This window comes from Sycon ciliatum, chromosome 12, assembly GCF_964019385.1.
Source record: "Sycon ciliatum chromosome 12, ocSycCili1.1, whole genome shotgun sequence".
NCBI classification, from domain to species: Eukaryota; Metazoa; Porifera; class Calcarea; order Leucosolenida; family Sycettidae; genus Sycon; species Sycon ciliatum.
In genome coordinates this window covers 2,069,735-2,088,526 of record NC_088654.1, presented here as the reverse complement: position 1 = coordinate 2,088,526, position 18,792 = coordinate 2,069,735, and the positions used below count along the sequence as shown (strand labels likewise).

General features: G+C 48.3%; 2 protein-coding genes across 3 annotated transcripts; one reads left to right on the top strand and one right to left on the bottom strand.

Moving 5' to 3' along the window:
* The first annotated feature begins 6,377 nt into the window (after nucleotides 1-6,377).
* LOC135828274 (putative phytanoyl-CoA dioxygenase) lies at nucleotides 6,378-11,430 on the top strand. 2 transcript variants are annotated; one of them, XM_065340723.1, is made up of 5 exons: nucleotides 6,378-6,600; nucleotides 8,437-8,531; nucleotides 9,080-9,213; nucleotides 9,619-9,703; nucleotides 10,173-11,430. In XM_065340723.1, exons 3-5 carry the CDS (start codon nucleotides 9,110-9,112, stop codon nucleotides 10,284-10,286), a joined length of 303 nt encoding a protein of 100 aa, XP_065196795.1. In that variant the 5' UTR covers nucleotides 6,378-6,600; nucleotides 8,437-8,531; nucleotides 9,080-9,109; the 3' UTR covers nucleotides 10,287-11,430. The 2 variants fall into 2 exon arrangements, with proteins under 2 accessions (XP_065196795.1, XP_065196794.1); XM_065340722.1 differs by lacking the exons at nucleotides 6,378-6,600; nucleotides 8,437-8,531 and adding an exon at nucleotides 8,876-8,983.
* Nucleotides 11,431-14,819: 3,389 nt separating this feature from the next.
* LOC135828459 (hormone-sensitive lipase-like) lies at nucleotides 14,820-16,140 on the bottom strand. Its single transcript, XM_065340910.1, has 2 exons — nucleotides 16,000-16,140; nucleotides 14,820-15,221 (listed from the first exon to the last, which is right to left on the bottom strand). The coding sequence occupies exons 1-2, from the start codon at nucleotides 16,111-16,113 to the stop codon at nucleotides 14,835-14,837; spliced, it is 501 nt and encodes a 166-aa protein (XP_065196982.1). The 5' UTR covers nucleotides 16,114-16,140; the 3' UTR covers nucleotides 14,820-14,834.
* Between the last annotated feature and the right edge of the window lie 2,652 nt (nucleotides 16,141-18,792).

The following is an 18,792-nucleotide window of genomic DNA, read 5'->3' as shown; positions in this document are numbered from 1 at the left end:
CCTGACATGCATTGATCCATGGCACGGTATGATTTGGGCGATTTCAGCCAATCAGTAGACGTTCTGAGAGGGGTATATTCAACGATACACCCCGCTCAGTTCACAAGGGTCGCGCCAAGAGTGAATATTGGAAGGAGTCTTGGGAAAGTGCCCTGGGAGAAATGGATTGCACCATTCTATACATGTACTGCATTCCCCATAATTTCCTCGTGCTATATCCTCGGGAAAATATTTAACGTATACCCTTCACATACTCATAGAATAATCCAAACGTATCTGCAGTCAACCACGGGTATAACAGCCCACGGATAGTGAGACTATCTTCAGACCTAGTAACAATATAGCCGTATATTTTCAACCCCGTGAATGACGCCAACTCCCAAATAGCAACACTTTTCTCATGCCCGATCAAGGGTCGTTCCTTACTGGCAAAGTTAGCTGGACATCTTGTCATGTAGTCATTATTACTTCAAGCAGGGACAATGAAATACACCCCGCCCCCTTTCCTGCAGAGGGAACAGTGCTGTGTCCAGGTCCGCATGCAGCATGGAGGTGCTAGTAAGTCACTGGCATATTTTCTCTTGTGGATCGATGTACAGTGCGTGACAATGCTTCCATAGTGGTGGTGGTGGTGGTGGTGGTGGCCGGAGCATACTGCACTGCAGGGCATTTCCACACTGGCGTACTATTATTTTTTCTTGCAGACGTGCTGTGCACGACAATGCTTCTATAGTGATGGTAGTGTGGTGGTGGTGGTGGTGGTGGTGGTGGTGGTGGTGGTGGTGGTGGTGGTGTGGTGGTGGTGGTGGTCACAGTGGTGGTGGTGGTGGTGGTCACAGTGGTGGTGGTGGTGGTGGTGGTGCTGCTGCTGCTGCTGCTGGTAGTGGTGGCGGCGGTGGTAGTTGCGGTGGTGGGAGCATTCTGCACTGCAGGGCATTAAAGCAAGCTTGATTGTGCATGCATGGTGGCGGTGGGAAAGAGGAGCCAAGGAAAGTGTGTACATATTTTTTGTTGAAAGCACGAGAATTCAAAGAAAGCTGGCTGCTTCCTCTATTTCCATGATCGGCCAGTGCCTGCAGCACGAACAGTACATTGTAATACATGTATGTGCATAGACAGACAAATAAACACTAACCTGAGCATGGGTACCGCTTGTATTCGTGGTCAGGAAAGTGAAAGTACGAACGAAGGAGAAGAAGATTGTTGACCATGGCGAACAACTGCATATCCAGAGGGCACACGGCTTGCCAGAATGGGTCGGCTACATCTTCGCTAATTTTCTATCCTAACAACATTCAGCTTCGAGGTCAAGGACGACGGCATTTTTGGAAGGAAATTTCGAATTTTGGAGAAGAAGCTTGCTTTCGGAAAAATGTTCCTTTCACGCAAGGCAGCATGCCAGGTCAGGCGTGTGAACCAGGTGAACTGTGTCAGCAGATCGACGTTTACGTTCCAGGCCGACAGTTTTTTGACCAAGCCGTGAATCGCCCTCGCTCTGACTCGCCCGGCTACGAAGGAGTAATTTTACAACTCTTCAGGCCAGCTACAGGTCTCTGATGCAGAGCTGCAAGTGACGCATATCGGTCATTTGCAGCCACTACTTTGGGCCTCCTGGTCGTCGCAATCTGATACATAATATACCTCGTCGCATTGCGCTTGACCCGGGTTGAAATTTCGCCCCGGGTTGATTTCAACCCTCCCCTTGGTTGAAATCAACCCGGGTCAAGAAAATCGTACAAACGTACTTCTGTGCGTATCTCGCGCCAGGTTTGAACGGCACTGCAAATGCAAATAATTTCGCGTCAATGGATTCACGTGACCATACAGAACTGTAGAAGTTTTTTTGGTTTTTTTTGTAGAAACAGCCTCTTTTACGGGCAAAAGCAACACAATGATGAGAAACCAGGGTATGATAGGAAGATAATATTAATAATAGTACACAGGTGTGGAAAATATGTCTCCGGAATGACGAGAGTCCAGTAAAAAACACAAATGGTTTTAGATCCGGCTTTCAACCACCGCCAGCTCCCTGAGGTCGTTAGCTGGACGATGGTATGCCGACCGAGACCCACGGACACACATGACAGCGGACTGGAGCAACGCGAAAGACAGCCTGCAGCGCACATATGCAACATGGTGTGCATAGGGCATGCTGGAATCAGCCCTGGCAAGCAAGCTACAGAGGCGCTTAAGGAACCTTTCACATTCAGGGGAGGCAACACCAGAAGTTGACAACACCAGCGGGCTGAATGTGCCACGATCCACATTGAGGATTCGCTCTCCGTACTGCAGCTTCTTCTGGCGCTCGTGCTGAAGGAGTAGGGCATCCAGTGGTTGGGCCGAGTAGGACGCCGCATCAGGATGGAAGACGCGTACGTCAAAGAAAGCATCCTGTGCTCGGGTCCAGAAGCCACGGGCACGGACATCAGCGCGGGCATCCTCGGCGGTGTTTGCCGATGCAGCCGTAAACACCTCTCCAGAGAGCGGTTCTAGCTGAGGCTCGATTGCCACTGCGTGGCAGACCTCCGTGAGTAGCTCCCCTACCATGGCACGGACTTCGTTATGGCGGATTGTAGGGAAGCCACCCCGGGGGCAACACATGGCATGAGCAGTGGAGAACAAAACTCCGCAGGCACACTTCGTGGGGACATCGAGGAGAGGCCAGTCACACCGCAATGCAAGGCCGTCCCTGAATTCCTGCTTCGAGACGTGGAACCCATGTTCCTTGAGAGGAAGAGCAGTGAGCCAGGAAGAGGGGCCTTTGCGGGACAGCTCATCCATACGACGGGCCAAGGGGCGGTCCGCAGCTTCTCGGAGAGCAGCGAAAGAGGCAGCACTAGCTTTCTTGGAGGACTTGGCAGCAGATGCTCTCTCACGGCGGGCTAGCTGATCCACAAAGTCGCAAGAATGATGCTGCCACTCTCGATTGTACTGGGGGATGATCTCGTCAACCTGGCTGCTCGTGATGACTTGGGAAGCCTGCAGTTGGGAGGTAGCGATTTCTTTGAAGTATGGCAAACCGATTCCACCGAGCCGGCAAGGTAGCCGTAGAAGAGAGAGGTCATCCGCCGTGAATGTGCGTTTCCCTGTCAGAGCCGGAAGGAAATGTTCCGTGACCGTGTCATCCAGGCGCTGCAGCTGATCAGCAGAGAACTCCAGTGTACGAAGGAGATATGTCCATCGACCACGCAATCCGTGTGTGAGGGCGGCATACGCCGCATGAGGTTCGGTAGTGGCAATCTCGGACAGTCGCATAAGCTCCTGCTGCCAGTCTTGTACTTTCCCAGCTATATAGCCAGCGATGAAGGGCTGTAGAAGTGGGCTTTTGGCGGCATATCAGTATTTGACCCGGGTCAACTGTCTTCATGTAAACGCTCACCTCTTTTGTCTATCCTACAGACTTTCAACCCGGGCTGATTTCGACCCGGGTTGAAATTTCTCATGTAAACACAGCCTTATATTCAGCCGGTAACACCCTCTGACTCGGGTTATATCCTCTACGTAATAATATTGTACAATTCTGATTGCGTACGCTCCTGGTGGCCATATTTCATCGTCTATAGACGGACTCATCTTCTTCTTTAGTGATCAGTGTGCAATTGAAGTTATTGAACTGTCTTTTTTCCGAGTTTTCTCTGTTTATTCTTTTTACCAGGCGTGGGCCATCCCCTGGACTATAAAAATAGGTGCCTTATTATTTTCTCTTTTTTCATCATGCATTCGTCTGGGTTAGAGTCTTAAATCAGTTTTTTATATTTCATCGTCTAGCAGCTCCCCACAAAGTACACATTGTAGTAAAAGCAATTACGTACTATTACGTATAGTAATATGCAGACACATACAACTAGTAGTCACACAAAGTATCTATAATAAGCACACGTACTAGTAGTACATAAGCAGGCTATCTTTATCCTTATACGCTTGGTCTGATGCCGTCATCACACCACGTTCTCCGACTCCCGTTTACGTCTACGTCTATGGTGAAAAAAACAAAACGGGTGGTCGTGTCATCAGACAGGCACAGTTCTTGACGCGTACACGCAGTCAGGTTTTTGGAGAAATTTGAACCCACGTACATCGAAGTACAGGGTCGCTCGGAAAAAGGCTGGGGTAGATACGCACGTTCATACAAAAAGTCGTATACCCCCCCCCCCCCCCCCCTCTCCATACCACGTCTACGTCTCCCGTTTCCTCTGCTCCCGTTTTCACCCCGTATACGGATCATCATGACAACCGACCAAAAACTCCTTACGTGGACGTAGACGCAGCGCTTTGTACCATGGTGTCATGACAGCCTATATAGATATGGGTGGGCGTTTTGACCGCACTTTCTTCGACGTACGGGTTTTTAACCCTTTCGCGGCTTCAAATCGCTCCACCTCAGTACCCTCCTGCTACCAGCGCCACGAACGGGAGAAACGCCGCTGCTATGAGGAGCGTGTTCGAGAGATCGAACATGCAACTTTTTCACCTCTCGTTCTCTCCTCAACAGGCGGCATGGGCAAGTCGGCAACAGCCTGCTATAAGCGGATTGCCGGGCTCCTGTCCGACAAGACGAAGGAGCCGTACAACCGTGTAATGGCGTGGATTCGCTGCCGACTTGGCTTTGCTCTGGTTCGCTCCAGCATGGTTTGTTTGCGTGGTGCTCGGCGACGCCCCATGCGCGTCAGCGATGTGGCGGATGCATCTGCTACCTTGGCCGTTGCCGAGGCCCGCTGCCCTGTGTAACTGACTGCAAGTGGTTCCTAAATCAGTTCCTATTCCTCATTGTTGCTTCTTTTTTCCCCTCTAGTTTTCTTTTACGGTATTATAATTTGACTTTGCACATCTATCGTTATGCTGCTTCATTACGCGACCTGTTTTATTATTATTAATATTATTATTATTTCACGGAGAAGGCGGAGAGCCCGAACGTGTGCAGTTTTATGTTTATTATTTGCCATGGCGACCCCCGTAAGTCCAAATAACTGGCAGGGCAGGGTTGGGCCTTTTTCTTTCTTCTCGGATTTATTTTCATGACATGCTCACTGATGGTAAAAAAAAAAAAAAAAAAACAGCCTATATATAGGCCGTCATCACACCACGTTCTCCGACTCCCGTTTACGTCTACGTCTATGGTGAAAAAACCAAAACGGGTGGTCGTGTCATCAGACAGGCACAGTTCTTGACGCGTACACGCAGTCTGGTTTTTGGAGAAATTTGAACCCACGTACTTCGAAGTACAGGGTCGCTCGGAAAAGGCTGGGGGAGATACGCACGTTCATACAAAAAGTCGTATACCCCACCTCTCCATACCACGTCTACGTCTCCCGTTTCCTCTGCTCCCGTTTTCACCCCGTATACGGATCATCATGACAACCGACCAAAAACTCCTTACGTGGACGTAGACGCAGCGCTTTGTACCATGGTGTGATGACAGCCTTAGGCCGTCATCACACTACGTTCTCCGACTCCCGTTTGCGTCTACGTATATGGTGAAAAAACCAAAACGGGTGGTCGTGTCATCAGACAGGCACAGTTCTTGACGCGTACACCATGGTACACGCAGTCAGGGTTTTGGAGAAATTTGAACCCAGCGTACATCGAAGTACAGGGTCGCTCGGAAAAAGGCTGGGGGAGATACGCACGTTCATACAAAAAGTCGTATACCCCCCCTCTCCATACCACGTCTACGTCTCCCGTTTCCTCTGCTCCCGTTTTCACCCCGTATACGGATCATCATGACAACCGACCAAAAACTCCTTACGTGGACGTAGACGCAGCGCTTTGTACCATGGTGTGATGACAGCCTTAGGCCGTCATCACACCACGTTCTCCGACTCCCGTTTACGTCTACGTCTATGGTGAAAAAAACAAAACGGGTGGTCGTGTCATCAGACAGGCACAGTTCTTGACGCGCACACGCAGTCAGGTTTTGTGGAGAAATTTGAACCCACGTACATTGAAGTACAGGGTCGCTCGGAAAAAGGCTGGGGGAGATACGCACGTTCATACAAAAAGTGGTATACTCTCCATACCACGTCCACGTCTCCCGTTTCCTCTGCTCCCGTTTTCGCGAAGGACTAAAGTAAAGGGACGCTGGTCTAGGAGGGCCGGATTTCTCGCACCACGGCAACCAGAAGCGCGCGCACGCGAGAGCCACCAGCGCAAAGCGCTCCAGACTTGCGGCGGTAGAGCGAGTGAGACACTTCGCCGTGACCCAGTACGAGTGCAGTCTTGAGCTACAGCTACGGCCAGGCTAGGCCCGCGGCCAAGGGAAAAATATTTGCCGAACGTGTGTTCGAAGCGGTTCATGTTCACTTCTTTCGATGATTATTATCAATATCATGATGTCTTTTTCAACTTCTAATAATTCTGCACTGTACCAGTGAATATTATTACTTCAATATTATTTATTAGTGCAGTAATTGCCAAGACAGAAGACTGCAGTACGAACTCGTACTCGTAGCAGCAGCAATGTCAAGAAGAGCAGGCAGCGTAGCAAAAGCAGTCACAACAACGCAGACGCAATAACATTTTCAGCAGCCGTTCATCTCAGAGGGGATGCAGCGCCAAACTGCGAGGGTGAGGTGGTAACTCTCACAACCAATGCCTCCGCAGGTAAGTACTAGTAAAGCCTCTTGTGCGGGAAAAATGAATTGCACATATCATCAAACAAATTCAAATTCAGTAAACCACTTTGAAGTACAAAAATCAATTTAAATGCATGAATCTTCACTAGTTTGAGGGAAAGAGACAAACGGGAAAAGTCTGAACAAAAAATTGACTGTCACCACCAGGACTCGAACCAGGGACCCTCGCTTGTAGCTAGCGATGCTCTAACCACTGAGCTATGGTGTAGTCGTCATCCCAGCAGAGACCGTTCAACATTTTCTTCAGACTTCGTAACTCACACTTCCTGTGAATCCACACAGGCGGGTGGGACGCAGCCCTCACTGTACCCACACACTTCACGTACACTCTAGCACGCGTGCAGCCTCAAGTCATAAAAATGCATGAATGTTAGTATTAAACACAAAAATAAAAAGTAAAAATCAATTGGAACACAAAAAAAGAGACAAAAACCCTAGGTAAAAGAGCCCACAGAAACATTACCGCACTGGCAAAGAACGGCAGCTATTTACAAAGGCCCTATTCCTACGCCTGTATGATGCCCGGGACCCTCTGATACAGACAAGTATTATTATATAACCCTGTTCTTACTCGAACATGCCTCCGGATAGCACACGACTCGTTGTTTTAGAAGACTGTATTATAATGTTTTACTCTGACTCTGATCGAAATCATCTTGCAGTACAAAGGAAAGTTCTGCTTCTCTCGAAGCAGAAGCGGAGATTCAAAAAACATTCAAATCAAAAGATTGCGCGAAAGCAGTGTACGCGACTACGCGCATCAGACGTGAATACAACATGAGAAGTGAAAGCAGTGTACGCGACTACGCGCATCCAGACGTGAATACAACATGAGGAATGAAAGCAGTGTACGCGACTACGCGCATCAGACGTGAATACAACATGAGGAACGAATGCGTAGTAGTATGATAATGCACAACAGTACAACCAGCAGTGCTGATAGACACATAAAACGGAGTGGCTCTGCACCATTATCAGTGGGCTGGATATAGACTGTACAAACCCAATACTAGTACAATACTAGTATTAGATAAACCTTGTTATAGTTCACACATGTTGTTAGTTTGACAGCATGAAACAAGGTGGATGACACAACACCCAGCTGGAGAAACTAAAGAAGTCAGTTACGACTGCCCTTGAAGCTGAGAAGTTGTGTGAGCTCAGTCTGTGCGAACGGTAGGTTCATTATCCAAACAAATGGCGAAATAAAAAGTTGCCAGAAGAATAACCTCTACCAATAACCACTTGTGTTATCCACACGTATCAACTACTTATCAGCATTTCAAAGAATATTCTGATTCTGAAAACAATCGTTTCAATGCTCGACCTTATTATAATGATGATAAACTGAACACAATTCAAGAATACTATAACTCAACACATAAGAGATTGGAACTCAGACGGTGAGCCAAGAAAAAATTGTAACATGGAAAAATGTGGGCACAAGGCACTTTCATGCCGTGGAATGTCTCCGTGCTCCTTGTCAGTTTTGTGCTGGATTGTGCACGTCTGACTCTTCAAAATCTGGCTTAGTTGGTAGACTCATTCGCATAACTTGTGCCCACATTTGTCCATGTTACATAAGTGATATGAATGTTATCTAATCTGGCACTCAATGTGTGACATTTTGTGTGACATTTTGTGTGTTATCTTGCAATATCACGCGACTCAATATCACATCAGACTAATTATACCAAAGTTTCTCTGCAGGGACTGGGAGGATGGGAGTTGAAAAATCCACAGCTGATGCAAACCGGATTTTTAATGTATGATGTATATGTGTTTTTTTTCTGCACCCTACTAGGTTCATCGTTAGCTACCCCACAGCTGAGTGCCATACTGGTCATGACGTAACTACAGAAACAGGAAAACTTGCCGGGGAGCTGAGCGAAAGGCAAGGTAAGAAACTAAGAATCACTCCGCGACATCTGAGGCTTCATGCAAACGGTGATAACGGCACACGCGCCATGACTTTGTTTTGTAGGCTCTGTTGAGAAGCGACACTCCAACGCGTTCACCTGTGACCACCACGGCACAATGTATAGCGCGACAAGGCTGGTGTGATATTCAGTACTGAGAACGTGACCGCGGTCCGAGCAACAAACAACACCTTTGTGCAGTTGACAAGACCCTTGTTCACCCTTGACCATTCCTGGAGCAATATAAATCTAAATCTGCAAGAAACAAACTCTCTCTACAGCTACTTGTTTTCTCCTGCAACCTTCTCCGGGACTGTGCTGCTTTTTAAAACTACTGTCATGTCCAGCAAAATCCAGCCTTATCATGCTCAACTAGGGTCAGGACCATACAGTTGTTGCCCACAGGGACAGTTGTCTGTGTACTGCTGCGGGGTACTGATGTTTTATTTGGCTGGATTTCATCAACAACGACTACTTTACCATTCAAATGGTTGGTTGTTACCTGTGATCTCTGTGTTCTCTTTGTAGAACTTTATACCTGTGCATGGCCATGATCCCATGTACAAACAGCCCCAGAGAGTACCCATGCGTGCTGGCAGCTTACTCATCTGGGACCAGCGTGTGGCGCACGGCAGTCGGCCCAACAACAGCACGCGAGCAAGGTACGTCAGAACACTGCTACGTATATGAGTATTCGTGTGCCTGTGTGTATGAGTGTGCGCTCGTTTGTGTGTGTCCGTATTTGTTTTAAAGTTTGATGCAGTGGTTTGTACTAGGTGCTTTCCCGCCTACTCAGTTCTCACCAACCAGACTGATATCTATGATAAAGCTCTGGTCTACGGTACATGAGTAGATGATGCTCTCCGGATATCTAGCAGCATCTAGACCCTCCTGGAATACGGAGAACTTAATTATGGGCTGCTTATCGCTATAGGCTACTGACATGTATTGTACTATGGTACTTGAAGTCTTGAATAGTAGTCGTTGGTGGGAAAGGATCATCCCTCTAGGCTATGTGTGGGTTCGTGTTATGACAAGTTCTTGTGGACCTACAATGTCCTCTGCAGGTATGTTCAATTTGTAAAGATGTTCCCATCCATCAACCTCCGCTCAGAACGAGCTAAGAATCGTGGACAGCTTATCAAGGACAAGGTATGTTGCGGGTGCTCCGCCGGCTGATGTGACCAGTAATGGATGTGTCTGTCCTGCTGCTAAGTATACGAGATCTCGTAGTCCTTAGGCTGTTTTGTTGTCCTGCTGCTGCCTAGCGGATCATGTGATTGTTCGCTTCCCTGTGTGTGCTCTGGGTACTGCCCCTCGCGTTGTTTCCTGTAGCTGTGTGCTTATTGTGCTGTTGTCTGTGTTCTTGTATTCACATGCCGGATTCCCTTGCATTCATGTATCCACATCATCCGGGTGACGTCACATGCTTATCATAGTGCCAGTGGTGTAACGATGTGCTAGTATTGTTTTCCTGTGTGATGACATTCCCCAAACTGTCTCCTGTCTCGCATGCGCACGTGTGATATGAGCATGCATGATTCGTGAGTCTTCAGTCAGCGAGTCTTGATACACACATGTAACACAGTGTTATCTATGTGTTTACACGGTGTACTTGTAGGTTGAACTAGCTGGTGTCGACTTGACTGACCTGGGCAAGAAGCTGTTTGCCCTCAAGGCATGGGCATCCGCGCACACGAAGGTGCCCCGCGCCAAGGCTAAGAAAAAGACATAGACTACGTGTTCGCATGGCTCTTTGTACATTCACAGTTGAGTGCCTCGTTTTATGTGTGTATGTTTAAATCATGTACACCCTCTGATGGGAGTATGATAATGTAGTCATCTAGGACGGCTGGACTGTCCCTAGTGTTCCAAGTGCATATTGACGCTAACCTCCAATGTTATATCCAGCAAGTATCAGATCTGCACTATCGCACATAGAACTGGTGTATATTTCTTTACTGTGTTGACTCACTACCCTACTAGCCACAGTCATATTTATATCAACAATAACGTGGGCACCGCATTATTTTTTGTTTAGGAGCTGTCGGTATGCCGGTAGCATGGGTCACGCTAGTGCAAAATAGGCTAGACTACATGCAGCCAAGAACCAGGCACTATTCCATCCAAGAAATAGTGGGAGTAGCTATCCTGATGCCTTGCAACATGTCCAAACCACTTCAACTTGATGCTTGGTAACGAGAGAGCTTGGAAGCTCAGGGCCCTACGCTATGCTTTTTTGCCTTGATGACCGAGACAAAAAAAAGCATAGGGATGTTATAAATTCTTATAAGTTTCTACTTTTTGTTTTTAGACATATTAAACCTGGGATTCGAACCCGCACTATCGCCCTGCATGCATCCCCCGATACACTTCGCATACATACTAATTCTTCCAAGTTGCTTCACGTTATGATCTTGTATTTGAAAGCCCTATTGGAATATGCATTGTGGCCAGCCGTTTTTGATTGTACGGTACGGTCGAGGGTAATACGACACCGTCTACCGCCTTGATGACGGCAAAAAAAGGAAAGGGATGTTATACATTTTTCACTTCTCCTATTTTTTTCGGGCATTACCTGGGATTCGAACCCGCACTATCGCCCTACATGCATTCCCCCATACACTTCGCATTCATACTCATTCTTCCAAGTTGCTTCACGTTATGATCTTGCGGTTGAAAGCCCTATTTGAATATTGCGGCCAGCTGTGTTTGATGGTACGGTACGGGACAGATACGGGATAGCGCCAGGCGTGACACAAACACACAAACACCAAATTAAAGCTGTGTGGACCCTGGCTAGCGCCAGACGTTACTGAAGTAACGTCTTCTGCATAGCTACGGGAATAAAACTAATTATGGACCTTGCTTAAGTATTTTTTTAAATAGTTCAATACTCGTAAAATGAGTGCCAATGGGCAAATGTCCGGTGCTGCACTGAGAACGCATGAGTGGTGACATCTCGTACTGCAATAGGGACTATTTGTATCACGACTAAATATCTTGGTCGTGTTGCTTAATTGCTGCGTCCATCAACTCAATGCACACGTCGGTGGCTTGCCGCGCCAAGCGGCTGACTGCGTGGAAGTTGAGGAAGCCATGGGATATTCCGTCGAATGGGTGTAGTGTCACATCCTTGCCGAGTGCGTGCAGACGACGCGCCATGACGATGGAATCATCCAAGAGGGGGTCAAATGAACTTGGCTGAAAGGTACAACAGAACGGATGGAGAGAGAGAGGGAGAGAGAGTGTGTGTGTGTGTGTGAGAGAGAGAGAGAGAGAGAGAGAGAGAGAGAGAGAGAGAGAGAGAGAGAGAGAGAGAGAGAGATGCACACACACGCACACACACACACCTGTACTTGTTGCTCACTGCCAAAACTGGTCACGTGGGTCTCCCCGGGAGAGGGGAGAGAGACTCGAAAGGAATCTTGGAAAGATGACTCAATTGGTTATTGAACCGCCCAACGGCCGACACCCCCTGAAATCCCCAAAACTCTGGGTGGACTTGAAAACGATCCCACTTATGGGCTCACCACACCTCAGTAAGTGGGTGTGGACAAGGTGCAGAAAAAGGATTGACGGCATCAGGGTATCCGTCCTGGGATCCAACTGCAGTTACCCCTGCCCCCAGTGGAGGTAATACTTGCTACTAGTGCGGGTGGCTAAATCAGGCTGGATCTGATTTAGACATCACTAGCACCATCGATTACACAAGAGTTCATCTAGCCAGAAGCAGTCCATGGTTAACAGGTATGTATACTTCAAATAGAAAGTATATGAACCCTGGAACCAACAAAGGTGGCAAGTACAACATTACACCTTCAAGCAGCCGAGCCCGTTGGCAAAATACCCAACACAGGCATAAGTGTACCCACCAACTGAACTAGCTGGCACACACACACACACACACACACACACACACACACACACACACAGAGTAAGAGATGACCCATAGCACGAAGAAATCTATCGGCAAAGAAACATAGCTTTCTTACTTGAACACCCACAAAGGAGCACAATAGTGTAGCATTTTGAAATGTTCTTGTACTCAAAGATACCGATAAGAAGTACGGCTGAGCCTCAGGCAACTCTTCCACTAGACAGCAGGGGTCCTTCTCCAATGGAGGTCGCTGTCATGGAAGTTCTATCAGCTCATACTGCACACTACTCTCTGTGGAAGGGGTGCTAGTAACCCACCTTCCCATTCCTAGCAGGGTCCAGCACATACATGTAGATGATCTATAATTATGTGCTTACCAAGGTGCTCTGTGTACACTTCACATGACTGACTATTAGAGAGAGGTTAAGCTGCACGTTATTTCTGACGTGATGCGCAATATCACGTCAAATTAGGCGTAAACCTCCAAATTTCGACGTGAGCTGCAGGTCACTTGCGTTGTTTTCCAACGCGCGAGGTGAACTTTCGTGTCACGTAAAGCTTAACCTCTCTATTAACACCCCTTCCCAGACACGCAATATGTCTCAGGCACAATCGATTTTCTATGGAACTCACATGGCCAGCTACTCATTACACACAGACTAGCTGCTCCAGACATAGCTACTCAATACACACAGACTGCTCCTTGCATTGATCAGTATTAAAGGCTTGAAAATGCTAACAGTACAGTCAGACCTCGCTTAACCGCACACATCCGTTTTCCACAAAAATATCCGGATAGGCGAGGGAACTGGATAACCGAACACCGGTTACATTGGATGCATCACGTATGCTGTAAATCTGTAGCCAGCTATTTTCTTCCCGGGGTCGCGAGGGATCCGGATAAGCGAGATCTGACTGTACATCACACCCAGACCCAGAGCTACAGGCCAGGGCCTGTCACAACATTGCTGACCTCTGACTCTGTGCCTCCAGCAGATCCTGTGAAGTACGTACATGTGCATGACTGTACTTCAGAATTATGTTGTTTACATGCTCATCATGTCACATGTAGAGACTACACAGAAGACTCTCTACTCTAGGTCTCCTTTTTGGTGAAACACACTTGCAACATTGCACATGTTGTAAGGTTGCCTAACTTAGTTACATGTACATGACTATTGCATCTAGTCACAATTCACACACCTACGTGTGGTATAGCAGTGCTTGGGTTTTCCGGGGCATCAGATAAAGAAAGCAGGACAAAGGAAGCGACGCAGTTTTGTTTCAATTCCAGGTGATGAAAATCAAAGCTCGAGGTGATGAAAATCAAAGCTTGAGGTGATGTGCACACAGCTACCCAGAAAGTGACAAAACCATACAATGCTGCTCAATGAAGTCCGGTTGTGCACAGCATACACAGCTACCCAGAAAGTGACAAAATCACAGCTAACCAGAAAGTGACAAAGTCACAGCAAAGCACTTTAAAGTACAGTGCTGCTCAATGAAATCCGGTCGCGTGAGTCAAGTTTGCGCCTTGCACCATTTCGCAGCCCAATGTTCGCAGGTCTAGGGCAACGCCCAGCACGTACGTGAGTGACTCGACTGGATTTCATTGAGCAGCACTGTAGGTTCTTTCACATTGCATAAGCACAAGACATGAAGTGTGAAAGTTGATTGTCGATGTGCTAAGAACGTGACTTGGTGTAGTTTCACCGTAGTACACGTGGACACACACACACACACGCACGCAGAGGGAGACTGCAGCCTACAGCCAATTCCGGCCCATATTGTGCGAACAGCTCTCACATTGGGTGCACGGAGCAACCTCCCAGAGAAGGTGCCTACGTTGGCGTGGAAAAAGTAATGTAACACCTATCATTGTCACTACGTCGCATACAGTCAAACTTCAGTAGAACGTATGAGGGAGTAGTAAAACGCTGGTATTTACGTACTCCCTGAGCGTACCTCTAGGGGACATCCACCTCAGTGATTCACAGGTGAGGTACTTCACACCTGAGGTCTGGGAAAGGATACGCAGGGTCGTCGAAACAGCACTCCACACCCGATGAAAGGAGAAAAGGGTGTTAGACCCTGGGTGTTTAATGTTGAAGTTTAACTTTTATTTCATGCCACCTTGCTTGTCACACACCAATATCGCAACCACGTTAGCTATAATTTTAAAAGTTACTGTCTCCACGCCGACTGTTCACATTACAAGGTAAGGGTATATATTGTGAAATGGGCAATCCTATTTGCACCGAAGGAATTTTTACTGGAGTGACAGTCTATGCACCTCTTATCAGCTGTCACTATCCAAAGATGCCAACGTTTGCCAATTCTAATTTGCTAATCCCAGGAATGCACTATACAGTGAAATTTCCTAGGAAAAGAAGAACTGGTATCTCACCTGCCACTCCCCCGGTACGCATTCAAACATGCCCGCAGCGTTCTAATGGGTAACAGCGGATCCATTACGCTTAGGCAGCGTGCCAGTGACAGATCCAGTGAGATTTTCAGAGCAGGGTACGCGCCCAGCACCAGACATGGCTTCCGAAGCTGGTACTGCGCAGCGAGGAATGCCACTCCGAAGACAAAGTTACCTCCGGCCGAGTCGCCGGCCAGGATGACTTTCTCGGCAGTGGTGCCCAGGCTGGTGGCGTTCCTCAGCACCCAGGCGTACGCGTAGAAACAGTCGTTGACGGCACGTGGGTGCGGGTGCTCGGGGGCCGTCATGTAGTCAACGGACACCACGGGAACGTTGAGCTGGTTGGCCCAGTGGCTTAGATAGCTCTGCATGAACAATACACCGCAAGGAAGACACATGCATAGGGTATACTAATATTATGTACAGTGATGCTCAATGAAATCCGGTCACGTGAGTCAAGTTTGCGCCTTGCACCATTTCGCAGCCCAGTGTTCGCAGGTCTAGGGCTGCGCAACGCCCGGCACGTACTTGAGTGACGCGACTGGATGTCATGGAGCAGTACTGTACTATTGTATATGGGGCCAAATGAAAACCTGGTGCACATCCGTGTTACACACATGGTACAGTATCTTGTTTTATTGGCTACGGCAGCGGAGAAATGGATGGAGCATGGTGGCAGCAAAGCACACCCATTTGTTTCCAATGACCTAGCACATGTGACAGTGACGTTTGCGCCAGAAACCCTCCACCATGGAAGTGAATGATGACTGCCTTAGAAGGCTCAGAGCTAGCACTCTGCAGCAAAAAGAGAGTGTTGAGCATGGTACAGAACAAATCGTCAACGTCAACCGCACATGGCATGCTAACACCTTTGTTTGTTTGTTTTGAAACTCGGATGTTTTTTTCTTCTTTTTTTTTTCTCTACAAAATCCACATTATCTCCAGACACTGGGGTGAATAATGGAGTGTGCATGTGGTGGTGGGCTCATTAAGCTCAGCCGACCAGAGGTCTCGGCTTTATAGCTCCATGGACGCACCAAAGGGGGATCGGGTAGGAGTATCCAAAAGACCACGGACAGCTATTGCACTCTACGGTCGCAGAGCACACATACAAATGCCACCTTACTTCTCACAGTGACTTACATGAAGGCCGAGGCACCGTCCATAGAAGCTTCTCCGCTCCATACTCTCAGCAGTGTCCAGAAAGTCGTCCGGAAACTGAGTATGATCAACGATCAGGTCGCCAGTCTTGTCCATGCCACTTGCGCGACAGCGTAGATGACTTTAAAAAGATGCGCGTGATCCCTGAGCAGCTCTGAATGTTCTTCAAGTGCTGACACAGCCTGTGCGAAATCTCTCTTAGTATTCGATGACGTAAGCAGTGACTTGATGATGTCATCAAGCGCCAATGTACACGTGGAGAATATGGATACACTAGATCGCAGTCCGCTGCTGGCTACACCCGGGTAAGCATTGTAACGGGAACATTGCTGCAGCAAGTAAGGGATGGTGCTGAGCAACGACCCGATCGCAGCGCACAGCATATGACAAGCGGAAGCCAATCGGGACCTCTGCTCCGGACTCAGTGCTCCGCCACCGTTGCTGCGCTGTTCCTGCTGGAGACGCTGCACTTGCGCTAGCAGCCCTTGCAACGCTGCGGTTGTGACACGCGGTGGAGCGGAATAGTGACGCGCTGCACTGCGTGACGCGGGGCATTGCCAGTGATGGTGTGTCACCAGCGACGCAGTGTACTCGCCACGACCTGTGTCCGCTACACTCACCAAGTTCCTGGTACTGACAACAGCTACTGAGCAGGGAGCACCGGTATGCTGTTTCACCACACGGTGCAGCTGGGCAATACGCCGAACTGATACAGCGGGAGCGAGAAAGCAGCCGCTGTGAAGTAACGACAGGTCGAGTGGCGTTACCTGCTACTGTTGATGCCGCCATAACAACAAGCTAGGCAATAAGAGTCCCTTGCCAGGGCAGGCAGTCCAATTGGTTTCAAAGGTTAGGCAAAATCACAAGTCCTGCGGAGCACGTACACGAACACATGTTCAAAGCGCAGGCAAGGCAATTGCAAGCGCATACACACACAAAACAGTTGTGCACGGCACATTCAAAGTACACACTGCTCACACATGAAGACACATAAGCACATATGCGCGCGCACGCGCACACACACACACCGACACACAAGCAAACAGAGAGACAGACACACACACAGATGAGACCCTGACCAAACACATGTACTAGTAAAAGACCGCATGCACAATGTCAATGTGATGCACACCTCCAAGACGGAATGGGCGCTTTCAATAGTACACATACTACTTCTGGTGCTTTGAAGATCCAGAAAACCCCAGTGTAACACCGGCTTTAGCCTACAGGTTTGTACACACTGTGGGTGACATTGCATACGAGTAGATCATCACATCTAGTACGATTGTTCTTCCACTTCAAGAATCGTCCCTTCGTTTCACAGCACAGAATAGCTGTCTCTCAGCTGGTAATCAGCAGGGACATTCTCTACTTGCGAAGACTGAGTGATTGCCAGCACTCGCCCTTTCCTTCCACAAGCGATGTATAGAATAATAATATCACTGTTCGAGTATTTTTCTTTCAAATCCGAGACCATTGACAGGATCGGAAGGAGAGCTCTACTGCAAGCCAGAAGTCAGGCTGGCGTCAGGCTGTCGTGAAAAGTAACGAATTCAAACCGCTCCTCAACAAAATCATTACAGTTAGCAAAGAAGCTAGTTCCAACCAATCCAAGTAGAGTGACTTTCAGGAACTATAAATCCAACGTCTTGTTCATTCAAAGACAGTGCTTTTTTCGCTTCTGCACTGTCTTTGAGTTACGAGATGTATGCGCTCAGCCGCTCACCTGGGTCACGGCGAAGTGTCGTCGCTCTCCCTGCTCTCCGGATCTCCGCAGCCTACACAACGCTTTGCGCTGGTGGCTGTCGCGTGCGGGCACTCCTGGTTGCCATGGTGCAAAAACTGCCGCCCTCCTAGACCAGCGTCCCTTTAGTCCTTCGCCCCGTTTTCACCCCGTATACGGATCATCATGACAACCGACCAAAAACTCCTTACGTGGACGTAGACGCAGCGCTTTGTACCATGGTGTGATGACAGCCTTACCTGCATACATGACTTACACGGCATGGTCACTTGCACCAGTAACTATGTACATAATAATTCCACACTGCCGTTATCATCAAAACAAGTTCCTGTTAACGCGTAACATCTCAGGCTTTGTAGCAGGGAGTAGCACAATACCATTGTACCATTGTGCTACTCCTTGCTTGACACAGACATGCGTCATAGTGACATTTGCGAATAGCTAGCTGTCTCAGCAGTATAACAATTATTTATTTTGTGTTTCACTCAGACGACTATAGCATCTGGATTCGGAATAGCCTCACTATCTTGAGACGGGTCAGCCATACGGGTCAGCCATACCTGAAACATGTCGTTCATTGTGACTAAAAATTGCGTCAACATTATCTATTCCCCTAGAAACGACGTGAATAACTAAAAGTAATACAAATTAAATTAAAAGTGTGAACAACAAAGGAAGTGCTACAGCATTACATAATAGGTGTCAAACATAGTGCTAACGTATATAACTGAGTGCAGCCACAAAGCAAGAGACAACATGTGCCGTTGCACTTATTACCACCAGCTTATTACCACCAGCAGCCAGAGCAAAGAGGCCAAAGCGTGGTAGACCGTGTAAGAACCCAGTTAGCTCAGTAGACAAACACGCTGTGCCGACAGCGCCGCCTGTTCCCGTGCCACCACCGGCCCCACCACCTGGGGTGCCGTGGGTGGCTGGGGCTGGGGTGGGTTTGCCATCATTGACCTGGCCACCACTTCTCGACCCACTGCAAACGGCAGCGGAGCCTACTCTAGCACAACATCATCGTCCTG